The following is a 25623-nucleotide window of genomic DNA, read 5'->3' as shown; positions in this document are numbered from 1 at the left end:
ATCCATCCCCATATTTGTCTTTGGTGAACTTTGTGCTCGAGTTCAGTCATTCCAACGATGGATCACTTGAATTTTCTCTTAGTTGAGATGACCATGCATTCAAAATTGTCTCTCAAAGGCAATTGTTTTTACTCGGAGAAACCACCCCAGGTGCAAAAACTTAATCATGCTGGCTCAACCTGCTGTACTTATGGTCGCTATCCTATGAGCGTAAAATTGTGAGGGCTTATTCCTTGACCCCATGGAGTCACCAAGCTTTGGCTTACATGAGTTTTGAACCTAGGCTGCCTGTCAAATGACCTAGGTCCCATCCCATTACCCCAAACCCCTTGGGTCTAAAATCATTTACATGTGAGGAACATAAAAAACCTCATAAATTAAAATAGGGTGAAACCACTCTTTTTTTTTTTAATGATGAGAAACTCTTGCCGAAGCCAGGAAAACTTCATGCATGGCCCCACGACCATCCTGCTTAAGTGGTCTATCTCTGAAAGCTATGGTCACACCCATGTGCCAGAGGGTTTGATCTCGTGCCTTAATCTCAGCACCCTCACGATGGCGCTGGTGGTGAGAAATCACTCTTTATTGTTTAATGATGTCAAACTTTGTGCATTGTGTTTTTTTTTTCACAGAGAAAGCTATGGTTGGGCAGATTCCTGCCAGTTAAACAACCATCTCATTGGGATTCGAACTGGCAACGCCCAATACAGGGTGATGTGCACTAACTGCTCCTGCCAGAGAAGCGGATTCTATCTCATGGAGGCAAAAGTCAATGCCACGTTAATAATTAGGTCTACATCAAGCTCAACCCGGGCCCAAGGATCAAGTTGAGATCCTACATTTGACTGAATGTGAATCAAATTAGTTGGATTCGGCAAAGAAAATCAGATCTGATTAATAATCAAATTCAAATTTGCCATCTAAATCCAAATCTGAGTCTGAACCAAATCCGAATCCAATGAATTGCCTAAACAGATTGCATCTAATTAACTAATCCGATTCAGTATTACCTTTTCCCCATCCGAACACGATTGGGCTTAGATCCTATAAGGTTCGATTCGTTAATGCTTAGATCCGACCCAAGTCTGAGCCGATTATCACTATGGGGCCTATAACCTTGGACCCCATTGGGTCAAGGGTCTTGTAACGTGGGACAAGAGTGGGGCTCAGGGCTAATCCCATCACCAGTCAAAACATGCAAGAGCTTTGGATCACTGTTTAAGATTGGCATTGAAATTCAAGGAGTTGAATTTTCTGAATCCAAACACAGAACTATTCAATTCCCTATCAGTCAACTACAACTCAAAGCTGGGTACAATGCCCTACTAGACCAGGCTAAGAATATGGCCACCGTCTGTCTATGAGCAAGGCTGGGTACAAGGACACGAGACACGCCATTTTTGTACAATTTTTTATTCAAAATAGTATAGAGGGACATGACCTGAGGGCAAGTTGAAGAATCCTTGTGACATAGGTTCACCTGATTGGAACCGGATTATTACCTTTTTTTTTTTTTTTTTTCTTTAGGGCATGCTTGTTGAATTCCTGTATCCAAAATGAGGATGATTCTCATTTCTGAAGCAAACGTGAGAGAGGGGGAGCATGAGAGAGGAGTCATTCTCATTAGACACCAAAATTGGAATCTCATGGGAGCCCTTGTGATTCTGATGCATACAAGATAACTGTGATCATCCTGTCCCTTTTTTGTGACCTTCCAAAAATTACATTTTTTTTTGGTGTTTTATGCTTGATCTGAACTAGCCCCCAAAGGGTTCGGTGTAATGGGACGGGGCCATAGTGACAAAAGTTTTTATCGGAAAATTCTCATTTTTCAAAAAACTCGCAAGAAATTGGAAAAATTCTATAAATCTTGTATTTTTTGGCAAAATCTTGGCAATAAAAAAATAATTAAAAAATATAAAAAATATTTTTTATAAGAAAATATTAATAAAAATTATTTAAAAATAAAAATATAAGATTTTTTTTACGATAAATAGCTGTTTAAAATGTAAATATCGTGTTTAAATAATGATATTTATGTTTTTTTTATAAATATCGTGATATTTTGAAAATCTCGCAAGAAATTGCCGTTTTAAACTTTCAGGCAATTTCTCATGATATTATCGCAAGATTTTCATAAATCTCGCAATATTTGTCACATTGAAGGGGGCTTATGCCTCTAAGCAGTCTGTCTATGTTCAAATCTCATAGTTGTTACTCCTTGGGCAAGCCTAAGCATGGTGACTGGTGCAAAAGGTAAGCCCAAAGTTTTAAGCTGCCAGAACAATGATAGTAAGTATGGTAGGCAGAGAGCCTGACTAGGTCTCTGATTTTGTAGACAGTTTCTCCTTGTAAATATAAAAAATGCTTGACCATTTCTTATTTAATAAAAAAGCATGTATTTTATTAAGGCTTTTTATGCTGATATGTGTTTGAAAGAGGTGAAGAATCAACTATTGATATTGTACTAAAATTTTATGATAAAATATTTACATTTTTATATAAAAATTAATTTGAGACAAAGTTTATTCTTTAATAAATACTCAATGATAGAATTATGGCAAAGCAAACACGTCCTTAATTTTCAAACTGCCAGAAAATATAATCATACACTCTTTATTGAGTTAGGCGGCCAGTGTGGATCCAGATTGCCCAGGAAAGTGGGTCCAAACCCAATGCAACTCATTGACTGGTTTGGTCCTAGAAGGAAACAATGGCATTTATGTTATGTTTTCTATAACCATGAGCATTTCTGAAAACCTAATATAGCGGATTTATTTCGTTAAGGCACTACTTGGCGTTATTTCCTGGCCTATTGACCATAACAAAAATGATTAAAATGCCCTTAGCAACATATTGGGGTGCCTGAGCCGAGCTGCATCGAACCCACTTGACCCCAAAAAAATAGCCTACTCCCAACTTGGTCAAAACACCTTTCTGCTTCAGCAAATAACTTCAAATTTTGCATTACTCGCTTGCTTGGGCTCAGTACCACTCGACCAACAAACTAGGGTTCCTTGCAGTGAGGCAGGCCCATAAAATGACCGGGTTCTCAGTGAGGGTTTTCGTGCTAAAAAAAAAAAACTAGGTTGACCAGAACTTGGCTTGACATGAACCAATGACATGGTTGAGTCAGCTCAAGTCTGAGCCTCCTCGTCCACTAACAATATTGTGCCCAAGCCTCATATGGCCTGCTTGACTCAGCCCAAGTAGGTCCAAACATGACCCACTTTGACAAGAAAAGGTTCGTTTAGTAAGATAAGTTGACCTTACCAACTCCAATATGGTCGTCCACGATTTTTCTTTTTATTTGGCTTTAAAAAAAAAGCACCATTATGGTTGTCATTTTCATTAAGTTCCATTACTGTCCTTGACCAAATTGTGGGGTACATTTACGACATTTTGTCTTAGAATCCGACTTTGAAACGGTCAGTTTTTCGAAATTGAAACAACGGCCCCTCTCTCTCTCTCTCTCTCTCTCTCTCTCTCTCTCTCTCTCTCTCTATATATATATATATATATATATATATATATATATATATATATATATATATATGACAAGCGAGAACTTCCAAGGCTTCTGGTGGCGTTTTCTACTATCAATGGCAAATTTATTCTTGGCCACTTCGTCAATCCGTTCCACTAATCTAAAGAATTAAGAGAGAGAGAGCAATTTACTTGGTTTCGTCATTAGTGGAGTGGTTGCAGATACTTGGAGGTCTAGGCGGTTTATCTTCATCACCACCCCTCTTCCATTCTTCAGAGATGTCCATCCTTAGCAACAACAACAACATGGGCACCCCTTTCCTTAGCGAGATAAAGAAGCAGGCCTCCTCCTTCCTCAAGGAGAAGCTCAGGAACGCTAGGTTGGCCTTGACCGATGTAACGCCTGCAGAATTGTACGCTTCAATTTGTAACCCTTCTATTTTGTTCTCTTGTTTCCATTCGTATTGATCATTCCGAAGATGGGTGTTTGATTTTGTTCTGTTTTTCTTATTTTCTTTTTTTTTGGTTTTGGGGGGTTTGAAGAATGACAGAAGAAGTGACAAATGGTAATCCATGGGCACCGGATGCGCGGACTATGAGCTTCATATCAAAGGCTGCTTTTGAAGTTGGCGATTATTGGAGAATTGTGGAGATTTTGCATAAGAGGTGATTTGACTTCTTCTTATTGATGTATGCGTTTCTTGACTTGATTGATTAACTCAAAGGGCTATCTCTTTTCTTTGCCTGCAATTTGTATACAAAAGGATATGTGAGTTCTGATTATTTTGTTTGGTTTTTGTGTTTGTTTCTCATGATCTTTAGAGGAAACATTTTTTGAAAAGGGTTGTGGGATCTCCTCTATTTGTTATTATTGGTGTTATGCTTTTATTTTGTAATTGATTTAGATGGTTATATTTTTGGTTTTGATGGCCTTTTTTGGGGTCAGGTTATTTAGGGTTGTGTCTGTTGGACAGAACGAAATTAAATTCAAGCTTCTTTGGTGTATTTCAATATTTTTGTCTCACAATTTCAGTAATTGAAAGGTCTTGTTTGTTTATCATTTTCCATGGTTGCAGATTGGCAAAATTTGATAGGAAAACTTGGAGACAATCTTACCAAACATTGGTACTCCTCGAACACCTTCTCACTCACGGACCGGAAAGTGTTGCCAGAGAATTTCAGAGCGATAAAGAAGTTATAAGAGAATGCGGGAAATTTCAATATATTGATGAGAGAGGGTAAGAATGAACCTTTTCTTTCCACATGATAAATTTCCTGCAATTTCAACCATCAAGAATGCAGCTAAATTGTGGATGTTCTTGAGTTGCAGATTCAACTGGGGCCTTGCTGTAAGAAAGAAATCTGAGAGGATACTGAAGTTTCTTGAGGAGGGAGACCTTCTTAAAGAAGAGCGCCTACGAGCTAGGAAGCTCACACGGGAGATTCAAGGATTCGGGAGTTTTTCTCATAGATCTTCAAATTCCACAGTTCAAACTAGTGGAGAAACAGTTGTTAGATCATGTGGAAGGTGCAATTCTCAGTATACCGACTATGCAGTGCAAGAAGATTCAGTCTTCTCCACAGATAGGAGTTCCGTGGAAAGAAATAAAAGCAGATCAAGCTCCGAGTTCTCTACAGATTCAGAGTCCTCTGCATCAAGTGCTAAAAATCATGAGGTTAGCAGCAAGATTTGGAATGAGCCAACAGATGGATCCAATTCTCTGCAGCAGAATGAAGAAAATGTGAACTTAATGAGCATAAAGAAGAATCAGATTGACTCCTCTAAGAATCTGACTCCAGAAGAACATGATGACTGGGATCCCAGACGGGACTCGCGGCCGCTTTTGGGCGTTCAGGAAGAAGAAAAATTCATATGTCCAGATTCACCACTACAGCTGCATCCATTTACTGATCTTGAAGTACAAAGCAGGGACAGTCTAATTTCTACAAGAACACACTGAACCGAGCTCAGAATACCAAAGGGCGGTGCTTGTATATGCTATCTCTGCATGTTGGCATCATTAGACCATTAGTTGCTTTGCAGTTTTCCTTCTGGGGTTTGGTACATACTAATATGCATGTTGAAAAACTTAAAACAATGGTTTCAGGTTATGTTGTAGACATGTTTCAAATTGATAAGCAAGTTGCATATTTTGAGTGCCAGCTCAGTTTCATAGGACAAGATTCAATAGGTAAATGCACATGAAAGGTTGAAAAATCTTCTGCCATGGAAGGGGTGGAGGCGATTGGCAGTTGGTGCCTTGGACCACTCTGCATTTGCGATATTTACATTTTGACTTAGACGGTACTCAATTTTGCTTCTGCAGAATTTTCTTTTAAAGAAATTGTTCAAGCGCTTATATGTTGGCATCATTAGACCATTAGTTGCTTTGCATTTGCTTATACGAGAGTTGCTGCAAATACTGGTTATAAGTTACACCTAGAATTTTCTCTTGTTTTGTCAAGCACAGAACCAGTGACCCCAAGGGCTTCCCACAGGGTCTTAGTCTCGTGCATAGGGGGAGGTCTCCCCCTATCCCGAATTAGAATCCCCATGTGGGTGCTCACTTTCACAAGTGAAGCAGAGGCTCCTTGGGGGGTTTGGGGGGCAGCAGGGAGTTTTACTTTGCTGAGACAGCAGCCCTAGTAGATATGACAAGCTATAAGACCAGCAAAGCCAGGTTTTAGATCCTAAGTGCGGTTTTTCTATGCAATAAACAAAGAAAAAGGAATTTTAGATAGTGATTCTTTATGCACGTAACAGTTAAAATGTGTACAAATCAGAAAAGCCAAAGTTAACAAAAAGGTCAATAAGGGAAAGAGATTTATAGGGCTAAGAGAAAGGAACTAATTATTAAATGTCCTACAAAGTTAGAAGTACAATAAACCAAGTTCGAAACTTACAGCCTAAGTTGGATGCCCTAAAAAATACAGCTATTTTACCCAGGGAAACTTTCTTCTTAGAAGAGAAATGGTTCTCATACCCCAACATGGATGGTGGTAATGGAAGTCAACCATTTGTTCATTTTTGTCTATATTTTCAAAAGCCATGCCTTAAACATATTTTTGAAAATATTAGTCTCAAACCACCTTCATCATATCTTACCTTGCCTCATTTGCATAGACTTTTTCCCTATGCAAATCATATTTTTCCCCTCTTTAATGCAAAAAAACTTGTCTCTCCATAGTACTCAAAGCATTGGATTGGCCTATGAAAATTATTTTTATCACTATCACCATTATTATGATTTCTAACTACCTTCTTGTTACCTTGTCTTGGTGTTCACTCTAATTTGTACAGATTAGACAGAATTATTCTCGAGTTAAAAATCTCTAGTCAAATGATTTCTCTTAAGATAACAAAAGCAATAGAGAAACCTTGATGATGATTCTTGGATTACCACAAAAGTATTTAAATGAGTGTCGAATGTTGGATTTAAAATCCGAGAAAACACTTTATTTGATCATTAAACCTGTTCATGCTAAATCATTGAAAATAACATAAACAAAACATAATGCGAAAGCGTACCTAAATCCATTGTTGCTCCGATAGATCTTGACAAGTTTGATCTTTCAGAACCTCTATACATGGCCTTTTCTTCTTCTCTAAACTTAATGAAAGAGGAATAATTTTCTTCCTTGATGGGAGGCAAAAGAGAACAACTACTATATATCGTTTTGACACCATAACCTAATTGTAACCAACTTATAGTCTATTTTCAATTTAGCTCATCATAAAATAAAAATTTGACAAATAAAGGTACATGAGGTCTCTACAGATAATACAACCATACTCTATGAGATATCATATGGGTCAACCATATAAGATTACTAAATATGATTAAACATATGTAGGCCCACACAATTTATCTAACAATCTCTCACTTGGGCCACATATGTCACCTTACAATCACACATTATAACTTTATAAACTCAAAAAAAATTGTGTTATTAAATGATATCTCTAACAATCTGGTACATTGATCATGTCAATATAGAACCAAAACAATCTTCATTACAAACATTGTAATTAGACCCATCAATGATCACTTATATTGACATAACCAACGACATTGATCAAGTATGGATGTGAAGTATGAAAATTACATGTAATGTGACATGAACATGCCTATTTTCAACTAGTCTTACTTTATTCTTTAGTGAGATCACAATAAATGAATACAAAATGAAACTGGAACCTGAACTTTATACTAAAGTAGTAAAATGAAACTTTATTATATCATAGAATGTCCAAATATAAACTCCCACTAAACCAGCATATCATTAAATGATATAATACCCATTCGAGTAGTATGATCGTGAAAGACCTTGGGTGGTAAACTTTTGGTAAGCGGATCCACAATCATGGAGTTTATGCCAATATATTCTATAGATATCTGATCATTCTGCATTTTTTCTTTAACAACAAAGAACTTGATGTCAAAATGTGATCATGCATAAGTTTTGCATTTTATTCATTCCTTTTTATGCATGATCTATTGAAAAATTGCATTAAAAACTCATTCTTATCAATGTTTTTGAGAAACTACTTTAAAATTAAAAATAAAGAAAAAATCGCATATTTCAAGCTCTTTCGTGCATTTTTTAGAGTTTTTGTTGGTTTAGAGTTTTCTAATGTGTAGTCTAATTAGATTAAGCGTGTAGTGATTAATTTTAATTTGTTTAGAAGTGTACTTTCTTGAAAACATATTTTTCTAGAGGCACTATTTTGAAAATTCTAAAAATTAAATGGGCATGTTTAGAAAACACGTTTTCTAACCTAATTCTTAGTATAAATAATATCTTTTCAATCATAAGGGATGTTTTTCTCTCTTGAGAAAATGCAAGCATCTTCTCTTCTCTTTCCCCTCCTCATTCTCAATCGGTTCTCTTTTGTTCTCTTCCTTTCTCCTCCATTTCCGTCTTGCTTCTAACCTTTCTTTGGCGCCGATTCTTCACCGATTCTTCTTACCCCCTCTCGATGGAGGCACGTGCAGATCAAAGGTAAGACCACGTTCTTTTTTTCAACCCCTTCATCGGAAACGGATCGTGAGATACATTTCTTCATAGTTTTTAGTTAGATTAGTATTTCATTGCATAAAGCATTGCATATTGGTTGCATTTAGATAGTTGTGCTTTGTTTTAGTTAATTTCAATTAATGTTAAATTATGCTTTTACAGTAATTAGATTAGTAGTGGTTAATTTAAATTCATTAGATTAAATTAGATTAGTGTGTTAAAAAGTAGATTAGTTAAAATTATTTAGCCAATTGTCTTTTCTTTATTTCCAATATCGATTTTCTTATAATAGTTAATATTATTTTCTTTTAATCATATTAGTTGCAGCTTAGCTTAGTTTATTTCATTAATTAATTTATTTTTTGTTTGATTCACGTAATTTTAGTTCAGACTTAGATTTTTAATATAGTTTAGATTCGTTGTTAGTTTAAATAGTAGCCGATTTACCTTTGATTCCAATTATCATTTTGTGTCTCAATGGTTTAGTTAATATATTCTTTTATTCAATTACGATTAGCCATAGATTAGGAGTAGTTTGTAATTCATTTAGTCAGATTTAATTCTATTTGAATCACATTAAATCGGTTGGTTTTGTAAATCACTAGTTTTGCTAGATTAGTAATAACTGAATCTTGTTCTTTAATTCATTGATTGCGTTGTTTAGCTTAGAAATCATCTAGATAGTTTATTTCCAGATTTAGATAGTTAGACTTAGTTTTTATTTTAAAATACCATACAACAAGTATTTGCAGTTTGTTATTGTTTTTATAATATAGTTATGATGTTGATTGTTTATTCTTGAAATTCGATTAGTCATTTTTCATATTTCTTGATTAGTTGCTAAGTTAGTTATTAAGTTTAACCATATTAATTCTTGAATCTTGTCATACAATTAACTCTTTATTTCTTGTTAGTTAGTTAAAGTGTTAGTCATAGATTCTTGAGTCTCATAATTTGATTCTTGCATATTAGTTATAATAGTTATATTAGTTAATTAGTCAATTAGTCAATTAGTCAAAGCTTTTGATTCTTGAATTTATTCGGTTAGTAGTTGTTTTCTTGATTGTTAGTTAGTTTTGCTATTTTGTCACTTAGTGCTTTAGTTTGTTACATGTTAGTTCATAGTTGTTACATGTAGTTAGTTTGTTATAGGTAGTTAGATTCTTGTTTTTGTGATTTTTGATCAAACTAACATTGAATTTTTGTCTAATTTTTCTTTGTTTTGTGCTCGTTTTGTAATTTTTTCTTGCAGAAAAGTGGTTGATTGTGTAGTGAGCCCTCAAAAGAGCCTTCGAAGAGTCCTTTGAGGTCCCTTCGAGCCCCTTAGAGAGCCCTCAGAAGAAAGGAAAACAGCTAAAGCATAGAATGTACTAGAAGCTCAAGCACTAACGACCCTTTTCTTTTCTTTTTAGCTTACGATTTATTTATTTATTTATTTTGAGTTTATAATAAGACCATTTAATTGTTCTTTCATTATTTGCTTAAGCCCTCAACAGAGGGTTGTACTCTTAGTTGATTAATTAATTAATTATTTTTATTTTTAAGGCAATAAAGAATAGATTTTTGTAGAATACAAAGTTTTCTCCCGTTCCCTAAGTTCTACCCAGACTCTACCTTAGTATGAGCCGGTTTTTATTATTTGGTGTCTGGCTTGCATAAACTATTTTTATCAAAAATATCTTTTAAAAATCTATTTCATAAAATCAGTTCCCAAATTTTTGGTGTCGTTGCTGGGGAACGACGAAAGAAACAAGTATTCACTTTATTGTCTCTGTGTATTCTCATTTTACTTTGGATTGTTAGTTTCCTTTTTGCATAATATTTAGGATTGTTAGTTTATTTTTCCTACTCATTAACTAGGACTGCTAGTTTACTCTTGTATTTAGGATTTTTAGAACCACGTTACTTGTGAACCCTAGAAACCAGTTTAGTTTTCTTGCATGGCCCACCTAGTAAGTTTTTCCTTAGGAAGTGATTGTGCATGATTAGTACCATGCCCATAGTTTATTTTTTTGAAACATATTTGTTTAGGTGCAAGTGTGTGGTGCGTGTCTACTATTTTTTTGCTTTATTTTATTTTGCTCGCTTCATGGTTTGTTGTAGTTTGATCATGTTTGTGCATTAGGTAGGTAGAAAACCCCTCTTTAGGACGGTTGCTACACTGGTCTATCCTTAGGTGTATGCAAGGGAGACACTCACTTGTGGATACTCTAGAGAACCCTGAGTGCCTCGTTAGGAAAGCCCGCAGACCCGACCTCATGGTTGAGGATCAACAACTAGCCCGTCTTCTCAGAGAGTACTTTATTCTCAATGCTTACACTCCCACCTCTTGCATCACGAGACCTGATATAGGAGCAAACCAATTTAAAATCAAGGCCAATGGCATTTAAATGCTACCTTCTTTTTATAGCCTTAGCAACGAGGACCCATACCATCACCTCGATGAGTTTCTCGAGATCTGCTCTACGGTGCAGATCAATACTTTCGAAGATGATGCATTAAGGCTCACATTGTTTTTGTTCTCCCTCAAGGATAAAGCCAAGCACTGACTTAAGGCTTTAGATACGATTTAGATTACCACTTGAGACCGAATGTAGAGAGAGTTTTTAAAGAAGTATTTCCTAATTGGTAAGATGAACCAATTTTGAAAGGCCATTACCAGTTTATCGCAAATAGAGGAAGAATAATTTTGAGACTTGGGAGATGATAAACGATCTTCTTCGACAGTGCCCCCACCACCAAGTGCCATGTTGGCAACTAGTGCAGCACTTTTACGATGGTCTGACTGAGAAAGAAAGGCAAATGGTTGATTCTTATTGTGGAATCACATTCATGCTCAAGAGCGAGGATGAGGCATGGGCCCTATTTGAAACACTGAGTGAAAATTCTATGCACCATGCTCTGTCCTTGAGGCTTGATAGGACCATATATGTTCTTGGTAGTTCTAAAAAGGGAGTGATTTTTGAAGTTGGATCCAATCATGTATTGCAAATCAAAGTGGACCAGTTAACCCAGAAAGTTGATCAATTACTGGCCAACTCAACTTTATTAAATCACGTAGGAAAAGTGTGTGAGCTATGTGCTAGCCCTACACATTATGTTTTTGACTGTCCGACAGTGTCACTCTATCCTGAATTTATTCAGGATTAAGTGAATGCTGCCCAAAGTTTCGCCAGACTAGTGCACGATCCTTATGCACCTACCTATAACTCGGGATGGTGAAACCACCCCAACTTTTCATGGAGCAATCCACAAGCCCCATCTCATATGACTTCTTAGATGTAGGCTAGACCGGGTAACGTCCTACAAGGTTACCCACGATCAACATTCTCACAGGCACCTCTCTCACTTAGTTTGTCTTCTCTCAAACAGTCTGCAGCGAGCCAGACCTTTTAGGAGAAGCTTATCGAGGCCTTTACTGACATCAAGGCCAACCTTAGTTCCCATACACAGTCAATAGCGAAGCTAAAGACCTAGATGTGACAGTTGGTTGAAGCCTTGAGCAGGCGTAATGAGGGAAGCCTTCCTAGTTAGTCTGTTGTCAACCTAAGGGGTAAGAAACCCATGAACCATGGCCTGCACCTTATAGAGTCTCATCAAGAGCAGACAAACTCTGTTATGACTCTTCAGAGTGAGAAGAAACTCCACCCTAGTCAGGAGAAGGCTGAAGAGCCCAATGACAGACCTATTAACCAGTCGATCTCTCCTACCAGGCCCAAGGAAAGCGGGCATGGCCCACGGGTTGTGCCTTCTCCTTCGTATATTTCTAGAGCCTATTTTCCTTAGGCTTTGAAAAAACTATATGATTTTGGCAAGCAGGGGGCTAGAATGCACGAAATTTTTGACATATTTACATAAACCTCCCTTTGCTTGACGTCATCCAACAAGTGTCTGCCTATGCAAAGTTTCTTAAGAAACTTTGCACACAGAAAAGAAAGTCAAGATCGCTGCCCAAGAAGATCTTCTTGACTGCGCAGGTGAACTCTATGTTTCAACACCAAGCCCCACCTAAATTGAAGCATCCTGGGGCACCGATCATCCCTTGTGTCATAGAGAACATGACCATCAAGCGTGCATTGCTCAATCTTGGGGCAAGTATGAATATACTGCAGAGTTTCCTTTATGACACTTTTAAGATTAAGGATAAAAAGCCCACGATGACCATTTTACAGTTGACCGACAAGTCTACTAAGCTCTCTCGAGGAATCTTAGAAGACATGTTAATCAAGGTCGAGGGCGTTTATTTTTCTATTGATTTTCTCGTTCTAGACATGGAGGGCACTGATGTCGCTCACCAGACCCCATGATTCTTGGAAGACCATTCTTGGTCACTGCCAACGCTCGTATTAATTGTCATACTGAGGAGATGGATGTTTCTTTTGGTAACAAGCGACTGCGGATAAATATTGTTGATGTTACCACGAGAGCGAGAGGAAATGACGAATGCTTCTATGTGATGTGTGTTAAATGAAAGCAATCCGATCCACAGTTTGATGCTTACGCATGGATAAAAATTTTGTTTGTGCCCCACCATCATGTGAGAATAGTCTTCACGTAGAGACTAAGCTCATTCTTAGTAGGCTAAAGAGCCATTGCAAGGTCGAGAAGGGTAGAGTTGGAGGAAATATTATGGGCAGGGTCATAGATGAAACTATTTTCCTCAGACCTCCCAATTGAGCATGACTTCACATCCATTGTTCTCATTGATGATGAAGGGCAACCAGAGATCCGTCTGGTTGAGGACGTAAAACTTAGTGCTTTATGGGAGGCAACCCATACTAGTGTTGTAATATTAATAGTTTTTTTTTCTTTCTTTTTTGTTTTTCTGTATGATTCATGTGCATAAAAGATAGATCATGTATGCATTGCATTTTTTTTGTGAATTATTATGAGTTGCAGGCAGAGATACAGGTTGGAATCTGTGCAAAGACAATACCATGCCACATCAAGTAAGATTTCACACAGAGCAGGTGACTTCTATTCCTTCCCTTATATGTCTTTTAGTTTCATAGTGTGCATTCATCTAGTTTTATGCAAGCATGGGAGAGTGTCACTGAGGACAGTGTCATTCAAGCATGGGGGAGAGTGTAGTTTGCACAACCAAATTTTTTTATCTATCTGCACACCGATAAAAATTCATAAAAATTCATAAAAATTAGGCTTTTAAGGAATGAGTTTGACCTTATATAAATGCTTTACATAATATAATGTTTTTTAGAGAATTTTTAAGCCCCATGAAAAAAAATCTGACACTAATATAGAAAAATAGGGTTATTTATGTAAATTTCAAAGAAATGGTGATAGATGCATGCTAGAGTTTATTTTGAACCACAAAGTAAGAACATGCACAGTTTGTTGTTGAAAAACTAAGCAAATCAATAACATTGAAAATAAAATCTAAAAAAGTGAAAAAGAGCATACATTTAATTGTTGATGTCTTCGTATTCTCTAGTAGCTGGACTTAGATACAAGTTGAAGTGTTTGATTCTCATGTGAAAAAGAATAATGAAGAAAATCACTTCTCTATCTAAGTTGATATATGTGGTCTATTTGGTTCAAGCAAGTAGAGCCCGATGGGTGTTTACACCTGGTGCCCTAAAGTTATCTAGCTTGGGAGTCACCGACCCGAAAACCCGTTACATGGTCTTTATAGAGAGCCTAAGAGATATTGACATTGTACATGACAAGAACCAAGCTATACGTAAAACTATTAAAATAGAAGATCTAGTGACTCGAGCAATTAAGTCTGAGGGATACTTTGTATCTGGTGTCCTAAGGTCATCTGGCCTGGGAGTCACTGACCCAAAGCTCGATACACGGGTTATGAAAACTGAAAATTTGGCATAGTGCTCAACAAAAAGAAAAGAAATGTTTTTAAAAATTGAAAAAGAAAAAGAAAAAGAAAAAGAAAAAGAAAAAGAAAAAGAAAGAAAATCATGAGCATAAAAGATAAAGTTCACTGCGTAGGAATAAGTACTGAGAAAATTTGTGAAGAAAACATATGAGTGAAGATAAATAAACAATGGCATATGTGTATTTGATTTTCCTAGAATAAAGAATAAATGATTATGGTTTTTCTTAGAAAAGTAAAAGAAACAATTTTACTTTGTGGTGGCATGTAAAAGGCTCTAATTATGTTTTTAAAGTGTAATGACCTAAAATATTTATGAAAACAAACTCCTTAGTTGCCTAATGCTTCTTGAATTTGAATCTTATGCATGTATGATAGAGATGTTTGTGGGTAGCATCACTGCAAACCCTCACGAGACCTTACTCGTCCACTAGAGTAACCCAGGGGTTTAAAGGGCATGTTGCATAGGCTAAATGCAACAGTGATTCCTACAAAAGTGAGTTAGGCTTTTGCTTTGTTTAGTTTGTCTTTTGCTTTTTGTTCATGGTCAGTTTGCTCAAGGACTAGCAAACGATAAGCATGACAGAATTTGATCATGTATAAGTTTTGCATTTTATTCATTCTTTTTTATGCATGATCTGTAAAAAAATCACATTAAAAACTCATTCTTCTTAGTGTTTTTGAGAAACTACTTTGAAATTAAAAATAAAGGAAAAGTCGCATATTTCAAGTTCTTCCCTGTGTTTTTTAGAGTTTTAGTTGGTTTAGAATTTTTTAATGTATAGTCTAATTAGATTAGGAGTGTAGTAATTAATTTTAATCTGTTTAGAAGTGTATTTTCTTGAAAATACATTTTTCTAAAGGCATTGTTTTGGAAATTTTAAAAATTAATTGAGCCTTTTTAGAAAACGCATTTTCTAACTAATTTTTAGTATAAATAATATCTTTTCAGCCATAGGAGACATTTTTTCCTCTTCTCTTCTCTTTCTCCTCCTTCTCATTCTCAATCGGTTCTCCCCTTCTCTCTCTCTTTCTCTCCCGTTTTTAACTTGCTTCTAACTTTTTTCTGGTGTTGATTCTTCTTACCCCCTCTGGACGGAGACACGTGCAACTCAAAGGTAAGACCATGTTCTTTTTCTCAACCCCTCCATCGAAAATAGATCGTGAGATACATTTCTTCTCCCTTGTTTCTTCATAGTTTTTAGTTAGATTAGTGTTTCATTGCATAAAGCATGGCATGTTCATTGCATATTGGTTGCATTTAGATAGTTGTGATTTTTTTTAATTAATTTTAATTAATGTTAAATTGTACTTTTATAGTAATTAGATTAGTAGTGGTTAATTTAAATTCATTAGATTAAATTAGATTAATGTGTTAAAAAGTAGATTAGTTAAAATTATTTAGCCAATTATCTTTTCTTTATTTCCAATATCGGTTTTCTTAGAATAGTTAATATTATTTTCTTTTAATCATATTAGTTATAGCTTAGCTTAGTTTATTTCATTAGTCAATTTATTTTTTGTTTGATTCACGTAATTTTAGTTCAGACTTAGATTTTTAATATAGCTTAGATTCATTGTTAGTTTAAATAGTAGTTGATTTACCTTTGATTCAAATTATCGTTTTATCTCAATGGTTTAGTTAATATATTCTTTTATTCAATTGTGATTAGCCATAGATTAGGAGTAGTTTGTAATTCATTTAGTTAGAATTAATTGTATTTGAATCACGTTAAATCAGTTGGTTTTGTAAATCAATAGTTTTTCTAGATTAGTAATAACCGAATCTTGTTCTTTAATTCATTGATTGAGTTGTTTAGCTTAGAAATAGTCTAGATAGTTTATTTCCATATTTAGATAGTTAGTCATAGTTTTTATTTTAAAATACCATACAACAAGTAGTTTATAGTTTGTTATTGTTTTTGTTACATAGTTACGATGTTGATTGTTAATTCTTGAAATTCGGATAGTCATTTTTCATATTTCTTGATTAGTTGCTAAGTTAGTTATTAAGTTTAACCATATTAATTCTTGAATCTTGTCATACGGTTAACTCTTTATTTCTTGTTAGTTAGTTAAAGTGTTAGTCATAGATTCTTGAGTCTCATAATTTGGTTCTTACATATTAGTTATATTAGTTAATTAGTCAAAGCTTTTGATTCTTGAATTTATTCGATTAGTAGTTGTTTTATTGATTGTTAGTTAGTTTTGCTATTTTGTCATTTAGTGCTTTAGTTTGTTACATGTTAGTTCATAGTTGTTATATGTAGTTAGTTTGTTATAGGTAGTTAGATTCTTGTTTTTGTGATTTTTGATCAAACTAACATTAAATTTTTATCTAGTTTTTCTTTGTTTTGTGCTCGTTTTGAAATTTTGTCTTGCAGGAAAGTTGTTGATCGTGTGGTGAGCCCTCGAAGAGCCCTTTAAGGTCCCTTTGATCCCCTTGGAGAGCCTTCAGAAGAAAGGAAAGTAACTAAAGCATAGAAGGGACTAGAAGCTCAAGCACTGAAGACCCTTTTTTTTTCTTTTTAGATTAGGATTTATTCATTTAGGTTTGTAATAAAATTGTTTAATTATTCTTTCATTATTTGCTTAAGCCCTCTGCAGAGGGTCGTACTCTTAGTTGATTAATTAATTAATTAATTTTATTTTTAAGGCAATAAAGAGTAGATTTCTGTGGAATACAAAGTTTTCTCTTGTTTCCTAAGTTCGACCCGAACTTCACCCTAGTGTGAGCCAGTTTTTATTATTTGGTGTCTAGCTTGCATAAATCATTTTGATCAAAAATATCTTTTAAAAATCTGTCATAAAACTTACACCAATATGCTTTGACTTCGACGAGCTCCTGTTGTTGTTGGAATATAATACTACCAAATTATTGTCACAAAACAGTTTTAGCGGTTTTTCAACATTATCCAAAATCTGCAGCCCAATGACAAAATTATATAACCATATGCCATGATTGGATGCCTCATAATAGGCTACGACTCTGCTGCCATAGAGAAATATGCAATGACTATTTGCTTAGCACTCCTCTAAGAGATAGCTCTCCCGGCCAACAGATAAACATAACCTGACATAGATCTGCGACTATCTTGCCATTCAACAAAGTCAGAATCAGAATACCTAATGATCTCTAACTGATCTGACTTCCTGTATATGAGCATGTAATCTTTTATTCTTTGCAAGTACCACATAACTTGTTTGGTTGCTTTCCAATGATTCATACTTGGGTTACTCAGATATCTACCTAACATCCCAACAATGTATGCTATATTCGGACGTGTACACACTTGAGCATACATAAGACTCCCCACAACAGATACATAGGGAATTCTTTCTATATCCTTAGCTTCAAACTAGTGTTTATGGCACTGAGTGAGACTAAACCTGTCTCCCTTAGCAACATGGGTGTCACTTGGTTTACAATTCTTCATGCCAAATCTGTCAAGAATCCTTTCGATATAGCTCTTTTGTGATAATCCAAGAATACCTCAAGAACGATCTTGATGTATCTGAATCCCTAATACAAAATAGGCGTCACCAAGATCTTTATTTCAAATTTTTTTATCATAAATCTCTTGGTTTCGTGCAATATGCCTATATCATTACTGGCAAGTAATATGTCATCGACATATAAAACCAAAAAAACATATTTGCCCCCACTGAACTTATGGTATATGCATTCATCAATCACATTCATCTCAAAACTAAATAAGAGGACAACTTGATGAAATTTATGATACCATTGACGGAAAGCCTGCTTAAGTCTATAGATGGATTTCTTTAATTTGCAAACTATTTTTTTTTTATCGCCTAAGACAAAATATTTAGGTTGCACCATATATATTGTCCCTTCAATGTCACCAATAAGGAATATAGTCTTTACATCCATCTGATGTAGCTCAAAATCATAATGAGTCACAAGTACAATCATAATTTTGAAGGAGTCTTTTGTTGGAACTGGAGAGAAAGTCTCTATATAGTCAATGCCTACCCTTTGAGTAAATCTTTTTGCAATAAGATGGGTTTTATATCTTGCCACATTACTCATTGAATCCCTCTTTGTTTTAAATATCAATTTACAACCAATGGGTTTCACACCTTCAGGTAATGGGATAAGATCTCATACGTCATTATTTTTCATAGATTTAATCTCTTCATGTATGACATCTATTCACTTTTGAGAGTTAGAACTCTATATAGCTTGATGAAAGTTGATTGAATCATCTTTCCTTAAGCTAGTATCACCCTCATGTTCTTGGAGAAAAATAATATAATCATCTGAAATTGCCCTTCTCCTCTCTTTAGCGGATTTCCTTAATGAACTTATTCTTTAGTTACTTGAGGTGTTTCTTAAGGTTGTTGAGTTTGTATTCCAAGAGAAAAAACTTGATTTTGGATAGGGAGATCCTGAATATTGCCTTGTTCTGAATTTATTTAAACAATGTCAAAAATTGAAATCTGATCATTGTCAACAACTATAGGAAGAGAAACATATTCTTCTTCAAAAGCAATGTTTTTTACCTTATCATTCCCCCCAAACTCAGCATCCTAAAAAAAACAAGCATTTTTTGTCTCAAAAAATGACTTATTCACAGGGTTATAAAATTTATAAACCCTAAATCTTTCAGAATACCCAACAAAATAGCAGCTAACCGTTATTAAATCCAGTTTCTTTTTATGTGGCCTATATGGCCTAGCCTCAGCTGAATATCTCCAAATATGAAAATGCTACATACTAGGCTTTTTGTGTGTCCATATTTCATATAGAGACTTGGTTACTTCTTTAGTTGGAACTCTGTTCAGTACATAGGTTGCAGTCTTTAGTGCCTCTCCCCAAAGGGACTCAGGTAATGTAGAATAAAAAATCATACTCCCTACCATATCCTTTAAGGTCATGTTTCGTCTCTCAGCAATACTATTCATGCTAAAAGTGCCTAGTATAGTGTACTAAGAAACAATATCACATTCCTCTACGAATTTAGCAAAGGGCCCTGGATGTTGTTCACCTGATCCATCATATCTACCATAGTATTCACCATCATGGTCAAATTTGATGGCCTTAATCCATTTGCCAAGTTGGGTTTCAACTTCAGCCTTAAATGATTTGAACACAACCAGGGATTGAGACTTTTCATGAATCAAATATAGGTACTCATAACTTGAATAGTCATCTATAAATATAATAAAATATTATTTATTATTCCAAGAAGCCATAGGGAATGATCCACAAATATCTATATAAATTAGTTCTAAGACGTTTGTTCTTCTCTCGGCACATATTTTTCTTATGTGTGTTCATTTTCCTTTTATGCACTCAACACAAACCTGAAAGTCAGTAAAATCAAGAGAATAAAAAATTTTAGTTGTCACAAGCCTTTCAATTCTTTGTTTAAAAATATAACCTAAGCGCTTGTGTCATAATAAAATAGAATTTTTATTGGCTAATTTTTGTTTTATACCACATGAACTTGAATGCAAGGTTTCATAATATGAGGCAACAATATTAAGTAAATATAGGTTATCAACCACAGATAAAAAATCAATCTTAATAAGATTTGAATCAAGAAACAATTTAAACTGACTATTTTCAAATAAACAAGAATAACCAAATTTGTCTAATGCGAAAATAGAAACCAAATTTTATTTAAATTACGGTATAATGTATGTTTCTTTCAAATCTAAATAACAACCCGTCTTTAATAATAACCTAAATGTCTTTATTGCCTCAACTTGAACTGATTTGCCATCGCCCATATAGATGAATCTTGCAACATCAATTGACATTCAACAACTTAGGCAACCCTACATAGACACACTTATATGAGTGGTAGCACCCAAATCTACCCACCAAGTGTGTTTGGGTACATAAGTCAAATTAACCTTAAAACAAATCAAAGTAAGGAGGGTACCTTTCTTTTCACTCCAAGCATGATATTTGGTACAATCCTTCTTCATGTGACCCTCGTCTTTGCAAAAGAAACAATTGGACTTTGTATCCTAATGTCTCTTCTATTTTTTCTGCGATTGAGGGTCTACTGCAACTTCCTTATTCTTTTTTCTTTTCTTAAATTTCTCTTTAAAGGTAACCACCAACTGAGCACTTTCTGTCTTTTTTTGCTTCATCATTTCCTCTTCTTGTACATAATGTGAAATAAGCTCATTAAGAGTTTATTTATCCTTTGGCAGTTATAATTGACCTTAAACTGACTATATTATATAGAAAGAAATATTAAAACTAAATGCACAAGTAAGTCCTAAGACAACTCTAACTTTAGTACATTTAGTTTTGAAGCAAGATGTGACATTTTCATAATATACTCCCTTATGTTCTCTTTGCCTTTATACTTCATTGAAACAAGACTCAAAAGGAGAATACTTGTCTCAGCCTTTTCATTTTTAGCAAAATATTTTTTGATTTTCTTAAGAAACTTCTTGGCATTAACCTCTTCAGACATATTGCCCCTGACGGTTTTCAGAATTGCACGTTTCATGATTATAAGAATCATGTGATTGGATCGATCCCACTGCTCATGGTTTCTTTTATCCTTAGCGAAACTTCTATCTGTATGAGCAGGTGGTTGATCTTCTCGAAGTGCAATGTTCAAATTCATAAACCCAAGAACAATCATAATATTCTCTTTCCAGTTTCTGAAGTTAGAGCTATTCAAAACAAAGATCAAATTGATATTTGCAGATATCGTAGAAGCAGAAATATTAACTGAATCAAGAACAAAATAAACCACAATAAGCTCACAATTAATATACATATTTACATGCATTAACATAAATTGACATATTTAAATTATGGTGAACCCCATCACAAGATACCTAGCACAACATTGACATTTAGTTTTTGGACAGAAGTGACAACTTGTAAATGGTACTCTTATCACAGTAATCAAACATAAATAATTAATCTTGTCAAACAACAAGCTTGATAATATCGAGAACAACATTGACATTTAGTCTTTGAACCAACTCGTTGTTCACATGAAAAACCTGTTAATCATCACATATTTATTATTGAAAGCATATTTGAGTTTGGCCAAATAGTAATCTTCTTTTGGGTCGATTACTATTCACATGAAACTCAAATATACAAATATCTTAATATTTCAAACAAGTCAATCTTTACAAGAGATGTTACTTTGGTAACATGTTGTTTCAATCAACTCATTTTAGAATATTAGACCCTTATCCTAAAAAAGAATACCATGGTTCAAATATGTGAATACATGCATATGAATAAAAGAAAACATAGTCATAATCCATATAGGGTTGAAAAAATAATTGAATGCATACTTAATGGCCCTGAATCCAATAAAATAAAAAAATATCCTTAAATTTTTTTATTACGAGTTTCAAGGCACATGCGAGGGTCCGACCCATGGGATCGGGCCAGACCCATCAGTGGGTCAAACAGGCTTGACCCGACACGGGTCATACCTCAACTCACCACAACCAAGTATGGGGTTGCACCATCGGGTCAGGTCAAACTCGACCCAGCGCAGTCAGGCCCCACCTGACCCGATTCGATACCCGCAACTCAATGGGGATCGAATTAGGTCAGCCACCCCCGAAGGAAAATGAAGTTAGCCCGACCTCGGCTGGAGGTCGAACTCAGCTCGTGTGATGGTTGAGCCCGACCCGAGTGATGGCTGAGCCCGACCCCGACCGATGGCTGAGCCTAGCCACGACTGCTGGCCCGAGTGGAGGTTGAACCAACCCCAGACGACGCCAACCCTGGATCACCCGACGATGATGGCTGGGGCGAACTGGATGCCCTAGACACCATTGTCGGACGCAGTCGGCCCCTGAAGGTCATCGACGGTGGCCAGGGCAAATAGGATGCCCCAGATACCATCATATTTTGATTGGTCGGCCAAGACCCCGTCCTGTGATTTGAAGGAGAGGGTTGAACCATTCCCATCGAGCCTATTGAAAGGGAAAGTGATAAAGTAAAAGACATTATTTTTTAAGAAGAATATGTTTCTCTTCCTACAGTTGTTATTGACAATGATCAAATTTCAATTTATGACATTGTTTAAATTGTCTTTTTTCCCAAAGACAATAGTTAAAATGTGTACAAATCAAAAAAGCCAAAGTTAACAAAAAAAAGAAAGAAAGAGATTTATGAGGCAAAGAGAAAGGAACTAATTATTAAATGTACTACAAAGTTAGAGGTACAATAAAGAGGTTCAAAACTTACAGCCTAAGTTGGATGCCCTAAAAAATACAGCTATTTTACCCAGGGAAACTTTCTTCTTAAAAGAGAAATGGTTTTCTCATACCCCAACATGGATGGTAGTAATGGAAGTCAATCATTTGTTCATTTTTTGTCTATATTTTCAAAAGCCATGCCTTAAACATATTTTTGAAGATATTAGTCTCAAACCACCTTCATCATATCTTACCTTGCCTCATTTGCATAGACCCCACTATGTAAATCATATTTTCCCCATTCTTTAATGCAAAAAAAAAACTTGTCTCTCCATAGTACTCGAAGCATTGGATTGGCCTATGAAAATTATTTTCTATCACTATCACCATTATTATGATTATGATTTCTAACTACCTTCTTGTTACCTTGTCTTGGTGTTCACTGTAATTTCTACAGATTAGACAGACTTATTCCCCAGTTAAAAAACTCTAGTCAAATGATTTCTCTTCAGATTACAAAAGCAATAGAGAAACCTTGACGATGATTCTTGGATTACCACAAACGTATTTAAATGAGTGTCGAAATCAGTGTGCCAACAGAAGGTTTTGTTATCAAAACTGCGGGCCAACTCCATCAAATAGAAAGTCTATCATTTACTATCATAGGACCCAGCAGAAAGCAGCATGGTAAATATTCCTCCTCAAGCAACAAGAGGAGATGCCCAGAAGGGGCTCAGCAAACTTTGCCAAGTGGGTTGGCTTATGGCTTTCAAGTTGGAGGTTGAGAGTTTGATACCCATGGTACCTATCCTTTGCCACAAGGCATAAGTCAAAACAGGAACCTATACCTGATAGGCAAGGGGGGAAGTAATCGTAGAATTTTACACTGCAGGAACTGACTTAAGTCCATAGTTAACACAACACTTGTCGGCCCGTAATGAAACGGCCCAAACCATATCAGTGGTCTCTCCATGCTAAATCGAAAAGGCACAAGAGGAGATGCAGTTAATATTTGCAAAAATAATTGAACTTTCGTTATTGGTTATGTGATGCCCTCAGAATGGAATAATTACCAATATAGTCTTAAAGAGCACCAGTGTCAGGAAGGAAGGTTGGAAAGAACCATCATGATTTTGACTATCCATCTGATGCACAGTGGGAGAAAAAGGTCGCTTAACCTTCCCTTTCAAAAGAAGAGACAATGTTACAATCGAATTAACAATGTTGTGGTAATACAATGAACAGAGAGGGTTGAACATGATGGCCGAATGGTAGAGTTGCACCAAGCTCAAATCTCTTAATGGTAATCTAAATTCTGCCAAAAGGATAAAGGTTGAACATGTATGCATTTTGTTCCTTTGAAGTAAACTGCAGGGATACTGTTTATACACCAATTCCTGGTTGGTGCTAACTTATGTTGGATAAAATGGTGTTACATTAAATAGCTTGCATGTTTGGTAACCTCTCATGAGATTCAGAATCTCATGCAAATGAGAGCTAACTAAACATCAGAAAAATGAAAATGAGAAACAGAATGTGATTTAAAATCACATTTGGGGCCAATATCATGTGATTAAATCACAAGGTGGAATATGTCATTTGGAACCACATGAGATGCAACCAAACATGCTGGAACTGTTGATGATTGTAATCACATATATGCGAGTAAATCGCTGTCATGTTGACGGTTGTCCAAAAACTTGTTAATGGAGATACCCACAAAAGAGCATGCTGCGTTGACCTCAAGGCAAGGGATACACAGCTTAGTTCGAACCATTGACATCCTTCAAGTAAAACACCTTACCAACACTACCCAGCCAGTTGTTTGGAGCTCCAGTGGGCTACTTCACTCGCTTTTATTGTGTGATTCTTTCATAACTAGATAGTTGGCAGTAGGGATGGCAGTGGACCGGGGGAAAATGGGGCCCCGCCTCGCCTCGCCCCATTTGAACCAGGGATGGACATGAAACAAAAATGAAGGTTAAAATCAAAACCCGGTGTGAGAATAGACTTACGCTTTCCCCTGCCTCACCCCATCCCCATCTTCGATCTCCGCCTTGCCCCGCCCAGCTCCATCCTAGATCCTTCTTTAGAGATGGCAGTAGATCGAGGGAAAACAAGGCCCCACCCCACCTCACACCATTTGGACCAGGGATGGAAGACACAAAACAGGAAACGGGGATGGAGATGAGATTAGAGGTTAAAATCAAAACCCGTGGAGATGGAAGGTAGGAATTTGAGACGGGGCAGGAGATGGAAACCTTGTCTCCCATCCCAGTCCACTGCCATCTCTAGTTGGCAGATTGATTTTAAACCATTGTTTTTTAGTAGATTGAGCAAAGAAAGTCCATGTGTGAAAGATTTTCACGGGGTTAAAGTGAAATATTTATTTGGCAAAGAACCTAACAGGTCAATAACATGAAATTCAACCCCCAAAGTTTTTATCGTTAGTTGCAATGCTTCGTCCTTCTGTTTTCATCCACATGATTTTTATCCATCATGAATTCCACACTTCCTCTTTGCTTCCATAGTCACTTTCTTAAGGATGTGTTTGAATGCTACGTATTTCACAAAGAGATCCATGGACACGATGATCAAGGCATTAAGTCCACTCCAAATCAGAGCCTCCAATAAACGAAGAATCTCAAATTCTTAGATCTAAGGTAATTCCCTACCCTCATTTTCCTACTTCCCATCTTTCCCCTTAGTCAAACCACATGCTTCCCCAATCGACATCCTTGTTTTTTCCCATTTCAACAATCTCCATGTTCAAATCTTGCAATATGGTAAGAGAAAGAGGAATATTCCACATGCACCGGGTCTGATGGGATTAGAAGACTTATTTTCATCATGAGGATCCAGAAAAATCATCCAGAAAAATCAGAAGGCTGCTACCCACATGCAAGCTCACATTATCTTTGTGGATCCACTACCTCTATATGGCAGTGCTCATTCTTAAAGGCAAATATCAATCCTTTTTTTCTTAATCAAAGACCTAGCGACGCTGGCTCTGTCTGCCATACTTACAGTCGCTGTCCTGGCAGTGTAAAACTCCATAGGCTTACCCATTACCCCAGGGAGTCAAAGCAAATGTCAACCTC

At 35.9% G+C, this 25623-nt stretch overlaps 1 protein-coding gene across 1 annotated transcript; it reads left to right on the top strand.

Moving 5' to 3' along the window:
- The first annotated feature begins 3681 nt into the window (after positions 1–3681).
- LOC149839795 (ENTH domain-containing protein C794.11c-like) lies at positions 3682–5649 on the top strand. The gene is made up of 4 exons (XM_090004233.1): positions 3682–3899; positions 4030–4152; positions 4563–4724; positions 4817–5649. The coding sequence occupies exons 1-4, from the start codon at positions 3766–3768 to the stop codon at positions 5445–5447; spliced, it is 1050 nt and encodes a 349-aa protein (XP_089860359.1). The 5' UTR covers positions 3682–3765; the 3' UTR covers positions 5448–5649.
- Positions 5650–25623: the final 19974 nt, after the last annotated feature.

This window comes from Nuphar pumila, chromosome 4, assembly GCF_984573655.1.
Source record: "Nuphar pumila chromosome 4, dmNupPumi1.hap1.1, whole genome shotgun sequence".
Taxonomy (NCBI): domain Eukaryota; kingdom Viridiplantae; phylum Streptophyta; class Magnoliopsida; order Nymphaeales; family Nymphaeaceae; genus Nuphar; species Nuphar pumila.
Note: the sequence above shows the minus strand (reverse complement) of the source record. Positions and strands in the feature narration are given on the sequence as shown.